We start from the raw sequence: 16538 nt of genomic DNA on the forward strand, positions 1-16538 counted from the left end.
CCAATTTTGAATGGAAAGTTCCAATTTCGATGACTTCTTATCTCGAACGCCCAAACTAAGCTAACTAGAACAAAATATTCATTGTAATTTTCAAGATAACAAATAGGAATCATCATAGCGATATAGTATGCTTTGAATTTTTGAGTTAAAATAAATTGACAGTTAACGTCAACTGTAACATGTAACTTTTGTAATTTTTACGCTAAATTCCAAAGAAAAATTAACAACGATGACTGAAGCGCTCGAAGATCTCAATTACGATTTTAACTACAACCTATTCCTGGCGAAAACAATGCTGACACTTCTTCATAACGTGAGCGGTAATTAATTATCTAAAAAAATTAACCTCAAAAAAAAAAATTAACTTTATTTTTGTTTAGATAGACAACGAGCTGTGAGATGGATGCGGAAATTGGCGGTTTGTAATCGAACTATTGACGAAATGAAATTGAGAAATGATTTTATGTATTACTTAGTAATGAACGTGCAAAATGGGGAGTTAAGACCACCGTTTCTAGATAACCCCCCTCCGGGGCCGCTTCCGCCAATAGCTCATATGTTACCTGGAGGTGCAGAAGCTATGTCTGGTCCTGATGGAAAATGGACCGACGCCAGTCAATTAAACGAGCAGAAACCCTTGTTGTATCAACATTCACCAGACGGGGGGGCTTTCCTTGCCGCGCAACCAATTCCGAGATGCGGAGCTTTTTGTTATTTGGCCGTTGTTAGTAGATCACCAAAATCACCGTAAAAAATCTAAAACCGGAGAAAATTCAAGACGTTAAAAATGAAGATGGGATTTTATTTTATTATGTATTTAAGGCGTACTCGAGTGATTATTTATTTTTTATTAATAACATAAATCTTTCGTTAAATTAAATCCACTGATTTAAATTTCCCACCTTTCAAACTTAACCAAAATAGCCGATTTCAAAACCACCAACCTAAAATAAAAAGAATTAGTTTTTTTGACATCATTTGACATTAAGGTTATGTCGTGATTAATTTTTTTTTTAACATTTTCGTTACGTTAATTATATGTTTAATATATATTTTAATTATGCAAAACGCAATCAAACATGATTAATAACTTAATTAAACATAAAATATAAAAATTTTAATTAAGAAAAATTCTCATTAATAAAACTTAACCCTACAAAAACGAATTAGCGTCTTATCATCCTTTTCCATTCCTTTAGTATAATTAAAAACAAAAACCTCCCACTTAACAAAAACCTGTAATACAATTTAAAAGAAATTGAAGATTCTCCGTTAGATGTCGTCTTTTCTATTTAATTTAACCCCTAAGACTTATCAAAATGTTTTAAAAATGTCCCAATAAAATTTAATTAACTTAATCGAAATTAATAATTTATCACCATTGATTATAATCAATGAAAACCCCCTTCATTAAAACAATTTCGATAACAATCTTAAATTCTAACCTCACACTCAAAATTAAATAAAAAAGTATGTTTCGTATCCTACCCGAATCGATTCAAAATGGATTAACTGCGGCTTATTTTAAAGGTAGTTTGACTCCGTATTAAATTATTGTCGAAGGAGCGATCGCATCATGCTTAAATTGGGTTGTAAAGTTGTCAAATCTGTTTTATTGCTACAATTTTCAGTAAATTCGCTTCGATACAACGGTTTAAGGGGTACCCACAGCAAACCGTCGAAGTTTACTTTAGATAAAATGAGGGTGTGCGTTCTTCCGGCGTTAACAGATAATTACATGTACTTGGTAAATTATATTAATTTTTCCAAAACATAACCTCACTTTATTAAATTCATTTTTAATCAAAGATTATCGATGAAAACACCAATCAAGCTGCGGTTGTTGATCCCGTTGAGCCCGAAACGGTTTTAAATGCTGTTAAGGAAGAAAAAGTTAATCTTACAAAGGTTTTAACAACACATCATCATTGGTAATTTTTATTTTGAGGTTATGATATTCTTTTTATTTTTTGATTTTTTGAATTTTAAGGGATCATGCTGGTGGTAATGAGACTTTGATCAAAAAAAGTAAAGGCGCCCTCCAAGTTTTCGGGGGCGATCATCGCATCGGAGCCCTTACTAACGAAGTAAAACATGGTGATCAATTTGCAATCGGAGATATCCATGTTACTTGTTTATTTACGCCTTGTCACACCTCTGGACATATTTGTTATTACATGAATTCAGCCGGACAACAACCTGCTGTATTTACGGGCGATACTTTGTTTATTGGTGGATGTGGAAGATTTTTCGAAGGCACCGCCGAGCAAATGTATTGCTCGCTTATTGAAAAACTCAGTATGTTACCTGATCAAACACGAGTTTTTTGTGGGCACGAATATACGTTACAAAATTTGAAATTCGCTCAACATGTTGAACCTAACAATAAAGTTATTGAACAGAAAATTGCGGAGGCGCAAGCAAAAAGAGATAATAAAGAACCCACGGTTCCATCTACTATTGGAGATGAGAAAAAAATTAATCCGTTTATGAGAGTTACGGAACCTTCTGTACAACAACACGCTGGAACTGGGGATGCAATTGAAACAATGAGATTAATACGTAAAGAAAAAGATACTTTTAAAGGTTAAGTAATGAAGTGGGGGTTATTTTTGATTTAAAAATTTGTGGATGAAAGGTTATTTTTTTTTTTATTTTAGGAAAGCTATAGATTGCATTTTTAGGGGTTTATACGTAATAATGCTTGATACTTTTTTATGTATATTTTATTAAATAATAAATTGTTATGTACAGATTATTATTGTTGTTTTATTTTAAACTTAAACTTATTTTTTCATATTATATTCAGTCATTTCAGCGGCATATTTTTCTTTTGATCGTTCGTACATATCGACGTAAACTTGTTTATCATTCGCATTCAACGATTTCCATTTAATAGCTAATTGCCGCGTTAATTCTTGTTTGGTCGGCTCGGATTCACCCGGTTTTAATTCTGAAATAATTTGTTCCATTAATAATTGTCTTTGTTCTTGACAAAATTGAAAGAATGGATTTGAAGGTCGCTTTGGAGCGTTTGGGTCTTTTTCGGCCTTTGTGGTTTTTCGTTTCGGGGCTTTCTTAACAATCTTAGGTTTTTCATCTATAAAAATTATCTTTTTTTTAATTAAATCTTTATTATTTTTCTTATAAATCTTACGTTCTTCTCGTTTTTCTTCTCTATTTTTGTGTACAACCCTAGAATGTCCCCCAATGGGTTTATGATTTTTCACTTCTTCTTCATCATCGTCCGTTGCTAGATTCAAGTCGTAATACTTCGGTATAACAGCCCAATCTTCACCATGTTCCGTGAATAAACGTTCTTTAATGAATTGAACTTGTTGGTGGCGTTTCTTCGTGATCTTATTCACCTCTTGTATCCGAAATGCTAATTTTTGATTGCGTTTTTGTATATCAATGCATCTTTCCGCCAACAATTTATATTTTTTCGAATATAAATCGTTTTGTTCTGCTTCAGGGAATTGACCGTCCGTTTCAGATTCGCTCGTTAACATTTTTTAAACTCAAATGATTCTTGTAGATTAAATTTGTTGAGGTTATAAAATTCGATTTTAAGGTTATGTTTATGTGTCAAATTAGAAATTGCATCTCTAAAAATCTATAAAAATGTTTTAAAAATAAAAATTTATTGAATTACGGGTTAGTCGATTAAAATGAATCAAAATTTGTGATTAATTTATTTTAATTTAGGTTCGAGGATGTTTCGAAGAGTACTTAGCACGGTTATGGAGGGTACGGTTAACCCTCACTATGAACCATTAGCTTATACAAGCCCTTTTACTCATCAGGATTTATTACATTTACAATGGTTAAATGGAATAGCTCCATGTTTTCCTGTAAAAGCAAAAAATATCAGCATAATTGCGGAACCCTGTCAATTTTATAATACCATTATCGAGAAGTGTGCAAAAGCCACAAAACGAATAACTTTGGTTAGTTTATATCTAGGTAATGGTAATTTAGAAACAAATTTAGTTAATGCTTTAATGTCAAATACAAGTTTTATAAATGGTCAATTGGATATAAACGTATTATTGGATTACACAAGAGGTAGCCGATTCAAGAATAATTCTCGTACAATGTTATTGCCCTTATTAAACAAAAACGACCGAAACTGCCAAATTTCATTGTATCACACGCCGATTTTAAGGGGATTACGCAAAAAATTAGCCCCGAATCGTTGGAATGAACTTTTCGGACTACAACACATGAAGTTATATATCTTCGACGATACCCTGATTATAAGTGGTGCTAATTTATCAAAAGATTATTTTACGAATCGACAAGATCGGTATTTCGTTATCGAAAATAAAAATATATGTGACTTTTATTGCGGACTCGTAAAATGCGTCCAAGCGTTTAGCTTAAAACTTGATAAATTAAACAACATCGGATTAAATACTGGATGGACTCAATTACCGTATGAGGGAAGCAAAAATAAATTTATTCAACAAGCCGGTGCGTTAATTCAGAAATTTTTAAACGACACCAAAGAAGAACAAAACTATCAATTAAAAAATGGTTATGATACTTGGGTGTATCCGTTGGTGCAAATGGGGCAACTCGGCGTCAAACAAGACGCTTTCGTAACAGAGTGTTTATTAGCTAATGCTCCAACATCAACTAAACTATACATTGCAACTGGTTATTTTAATTTAACACATAGATATATGCAAACAATTATTTATAATTCAAACGCCCAGTGCAAATTATTGATGGCTCACCCAAACGTATGTTATTACATTAATTCTAGCATCAAATTAATTAATTTGTTTTAGGCGAATGGTTTTAAAGGTGCAAAAGGCCCCGCAGGTGGTATTCCCGATGCTTATAGTTTACTAGCTCAAAAATTCCGGAAGAAACTCGAAAAATTGGGTCAAAATGATCGAGTGACGTTTCAAGAGTACCTGCGACAAGGATGGACTTATCATGCTAAAGGGTTGTGGTATTACACAGAAAATTCAAGGTACCCAAGTTTAACATTAATTGGATCCCCGAATTTCGGCGAACGATCCGTTAAAAGAGATTTGGAAACACAAATTGCGATCATCACCGAAAACGAGGAGTTAAAAAAAGAGATGCACAATGAATGTCAAAGGTTGTACGGTTTAGGCCTACCTGTTACAGAATACAGGATAATCCCCAAATGGGTTTATGCAATGGTCTTTTTATTTCGTGGATATTTCTAGTTTTTTTTTTTTTTTTACAAGAAGAATGTTGAGTTATGAACAGTATTTTTTGTTACTTTTTCAGAATCATAACAATTTATTACATGTTATTTTTATTGTTTTTTTTTTATTAAATAACATGTTTAAAGAATGTTAAAACGTTGTAAATTTTATTTATTAACAAATAAATTAATTTAAAAACAAAATAATTTTTTAAACCTCAAAAATTTAGGGATTTTTCGTTTAATCTTGTTCATCTAGTTACTTAACCTAAAAAAATAAGTCGTACAATTAAAAAAACTAAAATATTAAAAAAATATTAAAAATTAAACATTTTAATTCCGAAATCTCATTAAATAATGACCGAAAAAGGCGAAATTGATAAAGTAACCGAAGAAAACATCTCGTGGAAAGATTTGGTAAATATAACCTTTAAATATTCATGCTTTCTTTAATAAAACATAACCTAACTTTATTATTTTTTTATTAATTTCTTATTTTTTTAGGGTTTAGTGGATGCTTTATGTACAGCATGCGAACAATTAAAATGGAAATCCCCTTCGAAGATTCAAAAAGAAGCAATTCCAGTTGCCCTCCAAGGTAAAGACGTAATCGGTTTAGCTGAGACGGGGTCTGGAAAAACGGCCGCTTTCGCCCTCCCCATTTTACAATCGCTTTTAGAGAACCCACAAAGATATTTTGCTTTGATTCTTACCCCAACAAGAGAATTAGCTTTTCAAATATCGGAACAATTTGAAGCTTTAGGCACAAGTATTGGGGTAAAATGTGCTGTTATTGTTGGGGGGATGGATATGATGTCTCAAGCTTTAGTTCTGGCTAAGAAACCTCACATTTTAATTGCCACTCCTGGAAGGTTATTGGATCATTTGGAGAATACGAAGGGATTTAATTTACGAGCTTTGAAATATTTGGTTATGGATGAAGCCGATAGAATTTTAAACATGGATTTTGAGGTGGAGGTTGATAAGATTTTGAAGGTTATTCCTCGAGAGAGACGGACGTTTTTATTTTCTGCCACAATGACTAAGAAAGTTAATAAATTGCAAAGGGCTTGTTTGCAAGTGCCCGTTAAAGTCGAAGTTAGTACGAAGTATCAAACCGTTGAGAAGTTACAACAAAGTTATATTTTTATTCCAGTTAAATTTAAGGTACATAAATTATTTTAATTAAAATTAAATTAATTATTTTATTTTTAGGATGTTTATTTAGTTCACGTTTTAAATGAATTAGCTGGGAATACTTTTATGATTTTTTGTTCTACTTGTAATAACACGATACGAACAGCTTTAATGTTGAGGAATTTAGGTTTTACCGCAGTTCCGTTACATGGACAAATGTCCCAAAATAAACGATTGGCTGCACTTACAAAATTTAAAGCTAAAAACCGATCTATTTTGATTTCTACAGATGTAGCAAGCAGGTACATTTTTTAAAACACTTCAATATTTAGGTTATAATTACAAATTTTAGAGGTTTGGATATTCCGCATGTTGATATTGTAATTAATTTTGACATTCCAACGCATAGTAAAGATTATATCCATCGAGTTGGTAGAACTGCAAGAGCTGGTCGATCTGGGAGGGCTATTACTTTCGTTACGCAAGTAAGTTCGGTTCTTAAAAAAATTTTGAGGTTATGTTGTAAATTAAAAATAGTTTTCTAATAACAATTTTTATATTTAACTTAAAGTAAGTAGAAATTTTTGTTTAAAATTAGTATGATGTCGAACTTTATCAAAGAATTGAGGAATTAATTGGAAAAAAGCTTCCTTTGTATCAATCGGAAGAAGATGAAGTGATGATTTTACAAGAAAGGGTTGCCGAAGCTCAACGAATAGCAAAATTGGTAAATTATAAATATAAAAAAAATTAATTTAAATACATTCTTTAAATTTTAAAGGAAATGAAAGATTTGGGGGAAAAGAAGAAGCGAAAAAAGGGTGACGGAGATGAAGAAGATGACACAGAAAACTCATCCGGAGTTCGTAAACGACTCAAAGGAGGTAATAATAAAGGTAATAAAGGGGCGAAACATAAAGGCAAACGAAAAAATTAGATTTAAATGAATTTTTATTACTTTGTTTTAAATTGAGGTTATGTTACAATATTTTGACAGTTTGAAAAATAACCTAAAAATAATCAGAAATAAACACATAAATAATTATTTATTTTATATTATAAAAACGTAGCTCCTTCGGCGTCTAAAGAATCCACAAAAAGATCCTCTTTATCATTAACCTCACATTTTCGCTCATTACTGTTTGGTTTGTGTAAAAAATAAGGTGGTTGTTTCAAAATTTTACCATAATGCGATTGATATGAACTAGCCTCAGATATTTCCAAAGAATCCGGCGTAATACTCGTCGAAGCGTTCGAAAAATCATCATAATTTAATAAAACGGGACCGAAAAACCGCGTCGCTACGAAAACATCATCTTTATCAACTTCATTTTTAACAATATTTAAATTCGAATGCGGCCTCGGAACGTCGTAATCCGGTTCGGAGTGTCGCCGTTTCGTAATTGAGCTTGAATCTGTTTCAAATTCATCGTTATAACAAATCGGGGGCGGATTTAAACTTATTGTAACTCCGGGTGTTAAAATCGGAGCGTTGGTTACTTTCACCAACTCGGAAAGCAATAAATTTAATTCATCCGATGAATTTTTCGATGATATTGTTGAAGTATTTGAAGCTTTTTCCCTTAATGTTACATTAAATGTATCGTTTTTAGATTCGTTTATTTCGTGATTATTAAATTTAGCAATGATTGATTTTACTTTTCCTGTTGAAAATGGATTGCTGGTTTTTTTCATATTATCTAAATCGCTGAGGATTTTATCGATTTTAATTAAAGCGGTGTTTGCATATGTGTGATTATCGATATTTCCAATTGAATCTTAAAGAATTTTTATAAAAAATAGAATAATTAGGTTAAGTTAGATTATGTTACCTGGAATCTCTTGATAAATTGTTTCGGGTTGTTTTTGCGGTGGAATTGGTGGGTTTTCGAGATTAATTGGTGAAAATTTTACTTCCTTTTTATTTATTAATAAATTTTGGAGTTCCTCCAACATCCTTTTAGTTGCTAAATCAGGTTTAATTTGATTTTGTTGCTAAAAAAAAATTTTCTAAAACAATATTTGAGTTAAAATTTATTTTTTACCTGTAAACTCGCCTTTTTAGCAACCAATAATTTTTGTAATTCCTCCAAAACTTTTTTATTAACTAAATCTCCTTCATAAAGTTTCTCATTATCATTTTTTAAGCTTTTCCCAACTTCGGCTTGTTCTTTACGCGCTTTTAATTTAAAAAATTTCTTTAAAAAATTAACTTTTTTTGGTAATTGAGGTTTTTTTTCTTCTTCGCTTTTTAATTCATCGATTTTTCCTTTTTTATTATCGAAAACTTCAATGGGAGTGTCATAAATCGATTCTTCGTGTAATTTTTGTTTTGGGAAGATATCGCATATTGAATAAGGATTAACATCGTCGATTTTAGAAATTTTATTTTCATTTTGATCCACATTTGGAACACTATAAATGTTATCTCTACCCGGTAAATTGTATTCGTGATATTGATTACTTTTCGTTTCAATTATTTTAATCGCAGCAGTACAATATTGATCGTTTTCAACCAATTCCTCTTCATTTTTTTTTTCAATGTTATCCATTTCATTTTGCGTAACATAATCGTTTATTTTAGTATAAATATTTAAATTTTCTTGCGAAACACCTTCTTTTGGTTGATTTGAGTCCGTTGAAATTCTATAATAAATATTCAAATTATTTTCTCCACTTTTTTGGTCAACTTCATTAGTGGAATATAAATCATTTATAACTTCTTCACTTTCTTTTCTAATTGTGGTATCCTCGATATTTTGAGTACTCAAACATTTCTTATTTAAACTTTTTTCTAATTCCTCGCAGGTTTTTGATAAAACGTTTTCTAAACTACCACAAAAAGTTTGCCGCTTCTTCAATTTAAAGCGTTCGGGCATCGTATTTTGGCGAGTTAAAACTCGATTCACCCCCGTTTCTTTTGGTTGTTGTTGCTTCGGAACCAATTCGTCCGAATAATAGCGAAAATGTTGTGTTCCGACAATATTTGATGCTGCTTGATTTTGATTTAACACGGATAAAATCGATTGTAACCATTTTTCTTGCTCTAAACGATTTTTCGCTCTCTAAAAAAGATTTATTAATTAAAAATTTACTTAAAATCATTTTGAAGAAAACTGCACTACCGACCTAAATGTCATTCGAAAATATTTTGACGTTTAAAATGTCAATGAAAATTCTTGAATTATACTTACTAAAATAATTGTTTTTGCTCTAGTTTCTATTTGGAAAACGCACGATGTTCCTAATAAAGGTTTAACAATACAATTTGGGCCTAAATTAATCGAGCCTTTACACGGGCCTTTACAAGCTTCGTATTCGTCTTTGGAGCGATAATACAGCAATAAGCGTCCTTTTAAAACGAACCATTTTAGTTTCCAGGAAGACATCATCTTCTACAATCAACTTTTTTTACTTACTTTCAATCGAATTATTTATTATTACCATCTTATTCCCCTTTTTCTCTAAATATCCGCACATTTTCACCAAATTTATCTCATCATCTTTCTCACTTGACATATTTTTTGATCACTGTATTCTCTTGGTTTATTCGCCTCTAAATGCAATAAATTTCCTATTAGAAGTGATTTACGTAAGTTAAGAAGTTAATATAGAGAATTTGTTATGCATGGATTAAACATGATGATGTAAAATGATTATGTAAAACAGATTCTTCGATTTTATTAACTCAGTCTTCACAGTTTAATTTGCTAAGTTGGTTTAAATTGCAGCAATTTAAATCGAAATGATACGCCTACATTAATTATTTTTGAACCGTTGATCTCCCAGATTCAAATTTAAATTTTTTTAATAACTTAGAGATGTTTATTGACCGTGAAGAATCACTGAAAATCTTTATAAAATAATGATTATATTTAAAGAGAATCCCCACAAAAGAGAAAGCTTTTTTTTTAATCAAAAATTACTTTGATTTCTCTTCATACATGACGTTTATTATTATTAACAAAGCGATTATTAGAATTTTTATCAACATGCAAAGCGCTTTATTTTTTATAGATTAACGCTTATCAAAAGTGAAACCACACATTTTTAAACAAACAACCAACTTTTTTTATTATAAATCAACAAAAACAACCTTTATTTGGAACTTACTCAATTTGTTTTTAATTTTTCACAAAGTTGTACGCACCGAATTAATAAATCTTTCAATTTCGAGCTTTCTAGTCAGATTTTCGGCGACTTTTCGTCTCTAAACCGTGTTTTAATAGCGTAACGAAGCACTACTTTGTGACTTACTGATCCCGTGTTGTTGCGTCGTGTTGGTTACCCTTGCGGAAATTCTACTTCCGCTCGACAAAAACCCAGATAGTAAAGGCACGGTTCTCTGTCTGTGCACTATCCTATCTATACATGTTTAATTTAAAACTAGTGCGGAAATGTGATATATTGAGGAAAAAATTATGCAACCTAACACACAAAACACAACCTATTTTATCTAATAAATCATAATTCAATATTAAGATACAATTATTTAATTATCAACAACGTAATTACTTCAAATTAAACACTTTTCTCCTTCAAATTTAAATAATTTAAATTGGCAGTTCTTGTTTATGCAACCCAAAACACATAGTCAATTAAATTTAATCCTTTTTTAATATATTTCAAATTTTAATTCTATACTCTCAAAATCACCCAAAATTAATTATTTTTATTATCCCATTTGTAATCAACAAATAAATCTATAATAATCAAAAAAATAAAATGAAGTATTATTTAAAAGTAACCACATAGATGGCGCATTTTTTAGTCCTGTCAAATTCATTTCAAGGTTATTATTTATTTTCTTTTAAAAAATACAATGTTATCTCATTTAATTTCGTAATAACTGATAAAATTTGGTGAAAAGACACTTATTCTTCATTCCATAAAAAGATGCCAAATAATAATATCGTTGTAATTGGTTCTTGCATGATCGATTTTGTGTGGTAAGTTTCAAACAACACAAAAAAACTCTTAATTAAAAATAAAACTCTTTTAGTTACGTTGATCGTCTACCTAAACACGGAGAAACAGTTGTTGGTTCTAATTTTTGTACGAATTTTGGTGGAAAAGGCTCTAACCAATGTGTGGCCGCTGCGAAACTCGGCGGGAACACTCTCATGATCGCCCGAGTAAGTTATCTTATTCATTCTGACCGTTTTATTTTCAAGTTAAACTAAGTAAGTTAGAATTTAGGTTGGAGATGATCTTTGGGGCGAAAAATATTTGCAAAATTTCAAAGATGTCGGAGTTGATCACCGATTTGTTAAAAAAACCCTTGGATTTACAAACGGAATTGCTCAAATTTCGGTTGCAAAAAACGCAGAGAACCAAATCGTCATTGTTCCTGGAGCGAACACCGAACTAAGCGAAACAGATGTTGAAAATGCCAAAGAAGAAATTGAGAACGCCGCCGTTGTTGTGTGCCAATTAGAAACACCTATTACCTCGGCTTTAAAAGCCATCAAATTAACGAAAGGAATAAGTATTTTAAACGGAGCCCCGGGATTAAATGATTTTCCGATCGAATTATTAACAACACCGAGTATTTTTTGTGTCAATGAAAGTGAAGCGGAATTATTTTCTAAACTCCCAATTACTTCAATTGAGTAAATTAATTTAATTTTTTATATTCAATTTATTAATTAATTTTATTCTTTTAGTGAAGCTTTAATAGCAGCCAAAAAATTTATTGGTATGGGATGCAAAACGATAATAATAACCTTAGGAGGTGAAGGTTCAGTTTATATGAATAACGATGGAAGTGATCCCGAACATGTTATATGCCCCAAAGTGAACGCTGTTGATACAACAGGAGCTGGTGATGCTTTTGTTGGTGCTTTGGCGTACTTTATAGCTTCCGAACCTGGACTATCATTAAAAGAAGCTATTTTAAAAGCCGGTTTCGTCGCATCTAAAAGTACTACATTACCAGGGACACAAATTAGTTATCCCAATAAGAATGTCTTAGATGAGATTAAATCAAAGAATTTGTTATGAAAATATTGTAATAATCTTGTACTTTATTTTACAAATTAAATTTTACATATTTTGAGGTTAAAGTTTTAATTTTGACATTTATAGGTTATGCATCCCAAACATCACGAAAATAACAAAATAGTTACTGTGAAGAAATTTTAAACAAATTTTATTAGGAGAAACAAATTGCGGGAAATATCGATTTATAATTTAAAAAGAGTAAGTTATTTTGAAATTTATTATTGCTTGTCAAAGATATTTTTTTTGAGGTTATCTTTTGTAACTCCAAATAAAATTAAAATATTGATTCATAAATTGTTTTAATATTTTCTATAATTTTTCTAATGTATAGTGTTTATAAAATGTATCAAAGAGGACATCCATAAACAAAGTAATGGTCTACACACAGAGATCTTCCGTTTTAACAATCCTTAGAAGCAATGTAATTGAGCATATCAACTACTCGGCAAGCGTACATAAATTCGTTATCGTACCAAGAAATCAGCTTAACGAAGCACTTGTTTAAAGGAATACCAGCTTTGGCATCAAAAATACTTGATCGTTGGTCACCACAAAAATCTTGGGAAACACACTCCTCTTCGGTGTAACCCAAAATGCCTTTCAAGTAAGTTTCGGATGCTTCCTTTACTTTGCATTTAATTTGATCATAAGGGGCTTCTTTCTTCAACCTCACGGTTAAATCAACAACGGAAACATCCGGAGTTGGTACACGAAAAGCCATTCCGGTTAATTTCCCATTCAACTCAGGGATAACTTTCGATATAGCTTTTGCAGCACCCGTCGAAGATGGCACAATGTTTTGCATGGAACCACGACCTCCTCTCCAATCTCTTCCCGGAGAATCCAACGTTTTTTGAGACAAAGTAATCGAGTGAATCGTTGTCATCAAACCCTCGATAATTTCGAAGTTTTCATGGATAACTTTGCAAAGGGGAGCCAAACAATTAGTTGTACAGCTGGCGCATGAAATGACTTGCATTTCCGGATCCCAACATTCGTGATTAACCCCAACCACAAACATGGGAGCGTCTTTCGATGGAGCAGAAATGATTACTCTTTTCGCACCACCTTGGAAATGCATCTATATTGAAGGGGATTTAAGGTTAGTTGATTTTATTTATTAAAAATTGGGGTCTTACGGAAGCTTTTTCGCATGTTGTGAACACTCCCGTTGATTCCACAACGTAATCGATGCTGCTTTTTTTCCAATCGATCTTCTTTACATCTCTCTCATGGGTTGTTGCTATTTTGCATCCTTTAAAAAGTTTTTATGATTAAAAAAATGTTTCAAAAACGACTACAACCATGTTGGAGTCGTTTTAATTATTTTATTTACCATTAACAATCAGACATTCACCCTCGTGCGAAACATCCCCTTGGAAGTGACCGTGAGTTGAATCGTACTTAAATAAATACGCCATTTGAGGTGGTTTGATGAAAGGGTCGTTTATGGCGGCGACTTGGGCCAGATTTCCCCCTTGTTTCTGAAATTAATAAGGGAATAAGGTTGTAAATCAAATTAATTGTATAATTACGTTGCCATTCTTTAGAATGCATGTTCTTAAAACCATACGCCCAATACGGCCGAAACCGTTGATGCCCACTTTGACCATTCTCTAAAATTCTATTATTCTCTTTAATTTAAAATGGGAAACATTCCATCGCAATTTTGACAAAAAAAAATATTAAAATATTTATGACAAATAAACAACATATAGTGTTTGTTTCTTTAAAAAAAATTAAGGTATTGCGATTTTAATAATTTTAATTTTGTTTAAATTAATGCAATGATGCGAGGTAGGCAACCTAAATTACTTCTCGATACAATCTGTTGCATAATCAAAATCATTTTTGATCTGTAATATTTATTTATACATAAAAATATTTACAAAAAAAATTATAAAACGGAAAATGCGAAAACGGTTACAAAGAAAACAAAAAAGGGGCTGATAATATATCAGCTTTAATTACTTCTATTAATTCTAATTAAAGCTCCAAAGCGAACTGATCTTGGTCTTCGAAAGTGGTTTTTTCTTTGGCGGATCGCTTGACGTGATGATTCATTTTTGGAACACGCTTAGGCGGTGAGTATTTAGTGCCTTTTTGTAAAGCTTCCGGTATATCGAATTTCGGTGGAGTCTTTGATATCGGAGAACCTTTCAGATGCATTAGGAATGATTTTTCATAAACGATTTTTGTACCTAAAAAGAAATCATCATTACGAGAGTATCTAATCAGTTTTATTCAATTTAGTTATCTCCATCAGACAAGAATAATTTGTTTACAAAGATTTGTCAGATAACGATTAGACAAAAGAAAATAACACGAATAATTAAGACTAATTTAAATTATTACCAAGTAATGCGGAAGTTGTTTACATAGAAATTTTTTGTTGTTATACCCATACAATTCGAAAAAATTATAAATAAGTGTTTATGCAAAATAACCTTGTAAATATAATTGTAATGATAAGAACAAAAATTTATGGGATTTAAACAATTTTTTTAAACAACCACAATGTTGTAGTTCATCTTGGTGATTATTTACTTGAATAATACCTAAAATTAAAAGTAACATAACCTCACTTTACCTTTTTCGTTCTTTTTTAATACTTTTATCTCGCAACTTTGAGATTCCTTATAAATATTAATAAAGCGAAATTAATGTTATTGTTCTTGAGAAGAACACGTGGTCAGAAAGGACCACAAAAAGAATAATAAAATGGTAATCGCTTTCGACTCAAGGCCAAATTCTAAACGAAGCCAATGGACTGGACGGGCGCCTTTATCTTTACACGTGTTCATTACTATTTACGTATTACTTTTGAAAACGTTAAAAAATACTTTTAAAGTAATAATTATTTTCTAACCTAAAAATACTTTTATTTATATAAAAGAAAAAATTAAGTTGGTATGAAAAAAATTTATTTTTATAAATAATTTTATTTAGTTATATTAAAAATTAACTATGAATGAAATTATTTAATGTAAAAAGAAATTAGAGAAAAAAATTATTTATAATTAAATTTAATATTTAAATCATAAAAAAAAATTAGGTTGGCGATAAAGAACTTAAATTTAAATTGTCAATTACATCAAAAACATAACCTAACAAAGTTATTATTACTTATTTATCCAGTTTTCTTTTAAAACGTGATTGTTAAATTTAAAGGAGTGTTTTAGCAAAGAATTTGAGACGGTGCCAAAAAAAGATTCGCATGTTTTGCAATCCCAAAAATAACTTGAAATTAATCGAGAATTTATTAAAACGACATCGAGGAAGTTGAATTTTACCCAGAAAATGAAAAATGTTTAAAACAAATATCGAAATGACTAATTTTAATAATAATATAATATCGAATCAGGTGATATCTATCGATTTCATTACTCATTTCTAGTTAAATTAGGAAATTAATTTCTATTTCAAATGAGGAAATCAATTGAGTTTAAAAATTAGATAAGATAATACACATAAAGGTATGTAAATATGGAATAATTTTAAAGGAGTTTATTTTTAAAAACGAAAATTGAGGTTATGTGAAATTAATATTTGGAAGACTTTATTAAGAATATTTTATCATCTCACCTCCTGGAGTTGTAGAATACAAAGTACCACCGGGAGTTGTACTATAATCAGAGGGCAGTTCAGAATGATCATTTATAGTTCTTCTAATCGGAATTGATTTGCTTTCAGTTACTTGTCTAGCCATTGGTGAAGCAGACATGATTTTAACTAATTAATTAACAAATTTAGACTAATCAATTAACACATTTAATAAAGAAGCCACGTTTTTTTTCTAAGTGATTGAGATAATCTCACATAAAAAACGTTTTGTTAACGTGGCGAGTTGTAGGCAAATACTAAAAGTAGATAAGAGAGGCCATCAGTATTTAAGTATATTTGAGACGCAAATAGTCCCCTTCCCTACCCAATAAGAATTTTAGAGATAATTTTTCTAAAACCATAAACACATTGAGGAAATATGATATAGTAGAGTAGTTTATGTTTTCGTTTGGACTAAATAGTGTAATCTTTGTAGATTATTGATAAAAGGTGTCCCAAAACATTCAACCTTGAGCGTTTCAAAACAAACTAAATCATCGCCTGTTTCGAAGCAATAAATCGACTCCTACAGATTCGTCGATAAAAAAACAAAAAGAAATGATCTTGAACCACGCCCACGGTTACACAAAATATTATTTTTATATTC

At 30.8% G+C, this 16538-nt stretch overlaps 9 protein-coding genes across 13 annotated transcripts; 5 read left to right on the top strand and 4 right to left on the bottom strand.

Annotated features, from left to right (window-relative positions):
* Nucleotides 1-141: 141 nt before the first annotated feature.
* On the top strand, nucleotides 142-880 carry LOC111426413 (uncharacterized). Of its 2 annotated transcripts, XM_023060923.2 has the most exons (3): nucleotides 142-313; nucleotides 385-418; nucleotides 477-880. In XM_023060923.2, exons 1-3 carry the CDS (start codon nucleotides 230-232, stop codon nucleotides 749-751), a joined length of 393 nt encoding a protein of 130 aa, XP_022916691.1. In that variant the 5' UTR covers nucleotides 142-229; the 3' UTR covers nucleotides 752-880. The 2 variants fall into 2 exon arrangements, with proteins under 2 accessions (XP_022916691.1, XP_022916690.1); XM_023060922.2 differs by having other exon boundaries at nucleotides 148-320; nucleotides 381-880.
* Nucleotides 881-1383: 503 nt separating this feature from the next.
* On the top strand, nucleotides 1384-2758 carry LOC111426411 (tenzing norgay). Its single transcript, XM_023060919.2, has 4 exons — nucleotides 1384-1530; nucleotides 1632-1747; nucleotides 1810-1931; nucleotides 1991-2758. The coding sequence occupies exons 1-4, from the start codon at nucleotides 1473-1475 to the stop codon at nucleotides 2589-2591; spliced, it is 897 nt and encodes a 298-aa protein (XP_022916687.2). The 5' UTR covers nucleotides 1384-1472; the 3' UTR covers nucleotides 2592-2758.
* On the bottom strand, nucleotides 2709-3512 carry LOC111426412 (FACT complex subunit SSRP1-like). The gene is made up of 2 exons (XM_023060921.2): nucleotides 3158-3512; nucleotides 2709-3100 (listed from the first exon to the last, which is right to left on the bottom strand). The coding sequence occupies exons 1-2, from the start codon at nucleotides 3510-3512 to the stop codon at nucleotides 2787-2789; spliced, it is 669 nt and encodes a 222-aa protein (XP_022916689.1). The 3' UTR covers nucleotides 2709-2786.
* A 204-nt stretch (nucleotides 3513-3716) lies between these two features.
* Nucleotides 3717-5376, top strand: LOC111426410 (Phosphatidylglycerophosphate synthase 1). Its single transcript, XM_023060917.2, has 2 exons — nucleotides 3717-4748; nucleotides 4797-5376. Exons 1-2 carry the CDS (start codon nucleotides 3717-3719, stop codon nucleotides 5205-5207), a joined length of 1443 nt encoding a protein of 480 aa, XP_022916685.1. The 3' UTR covers nucleotides 5208-5376.
* Nucleotides 5377-5447: 71 nt separating this feature from the next.
* On the top strand, nucleotides 5448-7370 carry LOC111426387 (probable ATP-dependent RNA helicase DDX47). The gene is made up of 6 exons (XM_023060886.2): nucleotides 5448-5605; nucleotides 5693-6355; nucleotides 6404-6627; nucleotides 6678-6810; nucleotides 6924-7052; nucleotides 7107-7370. Exons 1-6 carry the CDS (start codon nucleotides 5546-5548, stop codon nucleotides 7260-7262), a joined length of 1365 nt encoding a protein of 454 aa, XP_022916654.1. The 5' UTR covers nucleotides 5448-5545; the 3' UTR covers nucleotides 7263-7370.
* Nucleotides 7259-10702, bottom strand: LOC111426384 (putative leucine-rich repeat-containing protein DDB_G0290503). Of its 3 annotated transcripts, none has more exons than XM_023060882.2 (6): nucleotides 10439-10702; nucleotides 9770-9881; nucleotides 9520-9720; nucleotides 8371-9390; nucleotides 8158-8320; nucleotides 7259-8103 (listed from the first exon to the last, which is right to left on the bottom strand). In XM_023060882.2, the coding sequence occupies exons 2-6, from the start codon at nucleotides 9842-9844 to the stop codon at nucleotides 7382-7384; spliced, it is 2181 nt and encodes a 726-aa protein (XP_022916650.1). In that variant the 5' UTR covers nucleotides 9845-9881; nucleotides 10439-10702; the 3' UTR covers nucleotides 7259-7381. The 3 variants fall into 3 exon arrangements, with proteins under 3 accessions (XP_022916650.1, XP_071051819.1, XP_022916651.1); XM_071195718.1 differs by having other exon boundaries at nucleotides 9770-9899; nucleotides 10439-10681; XM_023060883.2 differs by lacking the exon at nucleotides 10439-10702 and having other exon boundaries at nucleotides 9770-10423.
* A 373-nt stretch (nucleotides 10703-11075) lies between these two features.
* LOC111426391 (ribokinase) lies at nucleotides 11076-12622 on the top strand. Of its 2 annotated transcripts, XM_023060890.2 has the most exons (5): nucleotides 11076-11274; nucleotides 11328-11460; nucleotides 11525-11937; nucleotides 11992-12335; nucleotides 12413-12622. In XM_023060890.2, the coding sequence occupies exons 1-4, from the start codon at nucleotides 11222-11224 to the stop codon at nucleotides 12326-12328; spliced, it is 936 nt and encodes a 311-aa protein (XP_022916658.1). In that variant the 5' UTR covers nucleotides 11076-11221; the 3' UTR covers nucleotides 12329-12335; nucleotides 12413-12622. The 2 variants fall into 2 exon arrangements, with proteins under 2 accessions (XP_022916658.1, XP_022916657.1); XM_023060889.2 differs by lacking the exon at nucleotides 12413-12622 and having other exon boundaries at nucleotides 11992-12383.
* LOC111426390 (glyceraldehyde-3-phosphate dehydrogenase-like) lies at nucleotides 12611-13955 on the bottom strand. The gene is made up of 4 exons (XM_023060888.2): nucleotides 13864-13955; nucleotides 13665-13812; nucleotides 13468-13583; nucleotides 12611-13409 (listed from the first exon to the last, which is right to left on the bottom strand). The coding sequence occupies exons 1-4, from the start codon at nucleotides 13939-13941 to the stop codon at nucleotides 12729-12731; spliced, it is 1023 nt and encodes a 340-aa protein (XP_022916656.1). The 5' UTR covers nucleotides 13942-13955; the 3' UTR covers nucleotides 12611-12728.
* On the bottom strand, nucleotides 13864-16197 carry LOC111426392 (eukaryotic translation initiation factor 4E binding protein thor). The gene is made up of 2 exons (XM_023060891.2): nucleotides 15914-16197; nucleotides 13864-14529 (listed from the first exon to the last, which is right to left on the bottom strand). The coding sequence occupies exons 1-2, from the start codon at nucleotides 16050-16052 to the stop codon at nucleotides 14315-14317; spliced, it is 354 nt and encodes a 117-aa protein (XP_022916659.1). The 5' UTR covers nucleotides 16053-16197; the 3' UTR covers nucleotides 13864-14314.
* Nucleotides 16198-16538: the final 341 nt, after the last annotated feature.

The sequence above is a fragment of the Onthophagus taurus genome, chromosome 5 (assembly GCF_036711975.1).
Source record: "Onthophagus taurus isolate NC chromosome 5, IU_Otau_3.0, whole genome shotgun sequence".
Classification (NCBI taxonomy): Eukaryota; Metazoa; Arthropoda; class Insecta; order Coleoptera; family Scarabaeidae; genus Onthophagus; species Onthophagus taurus.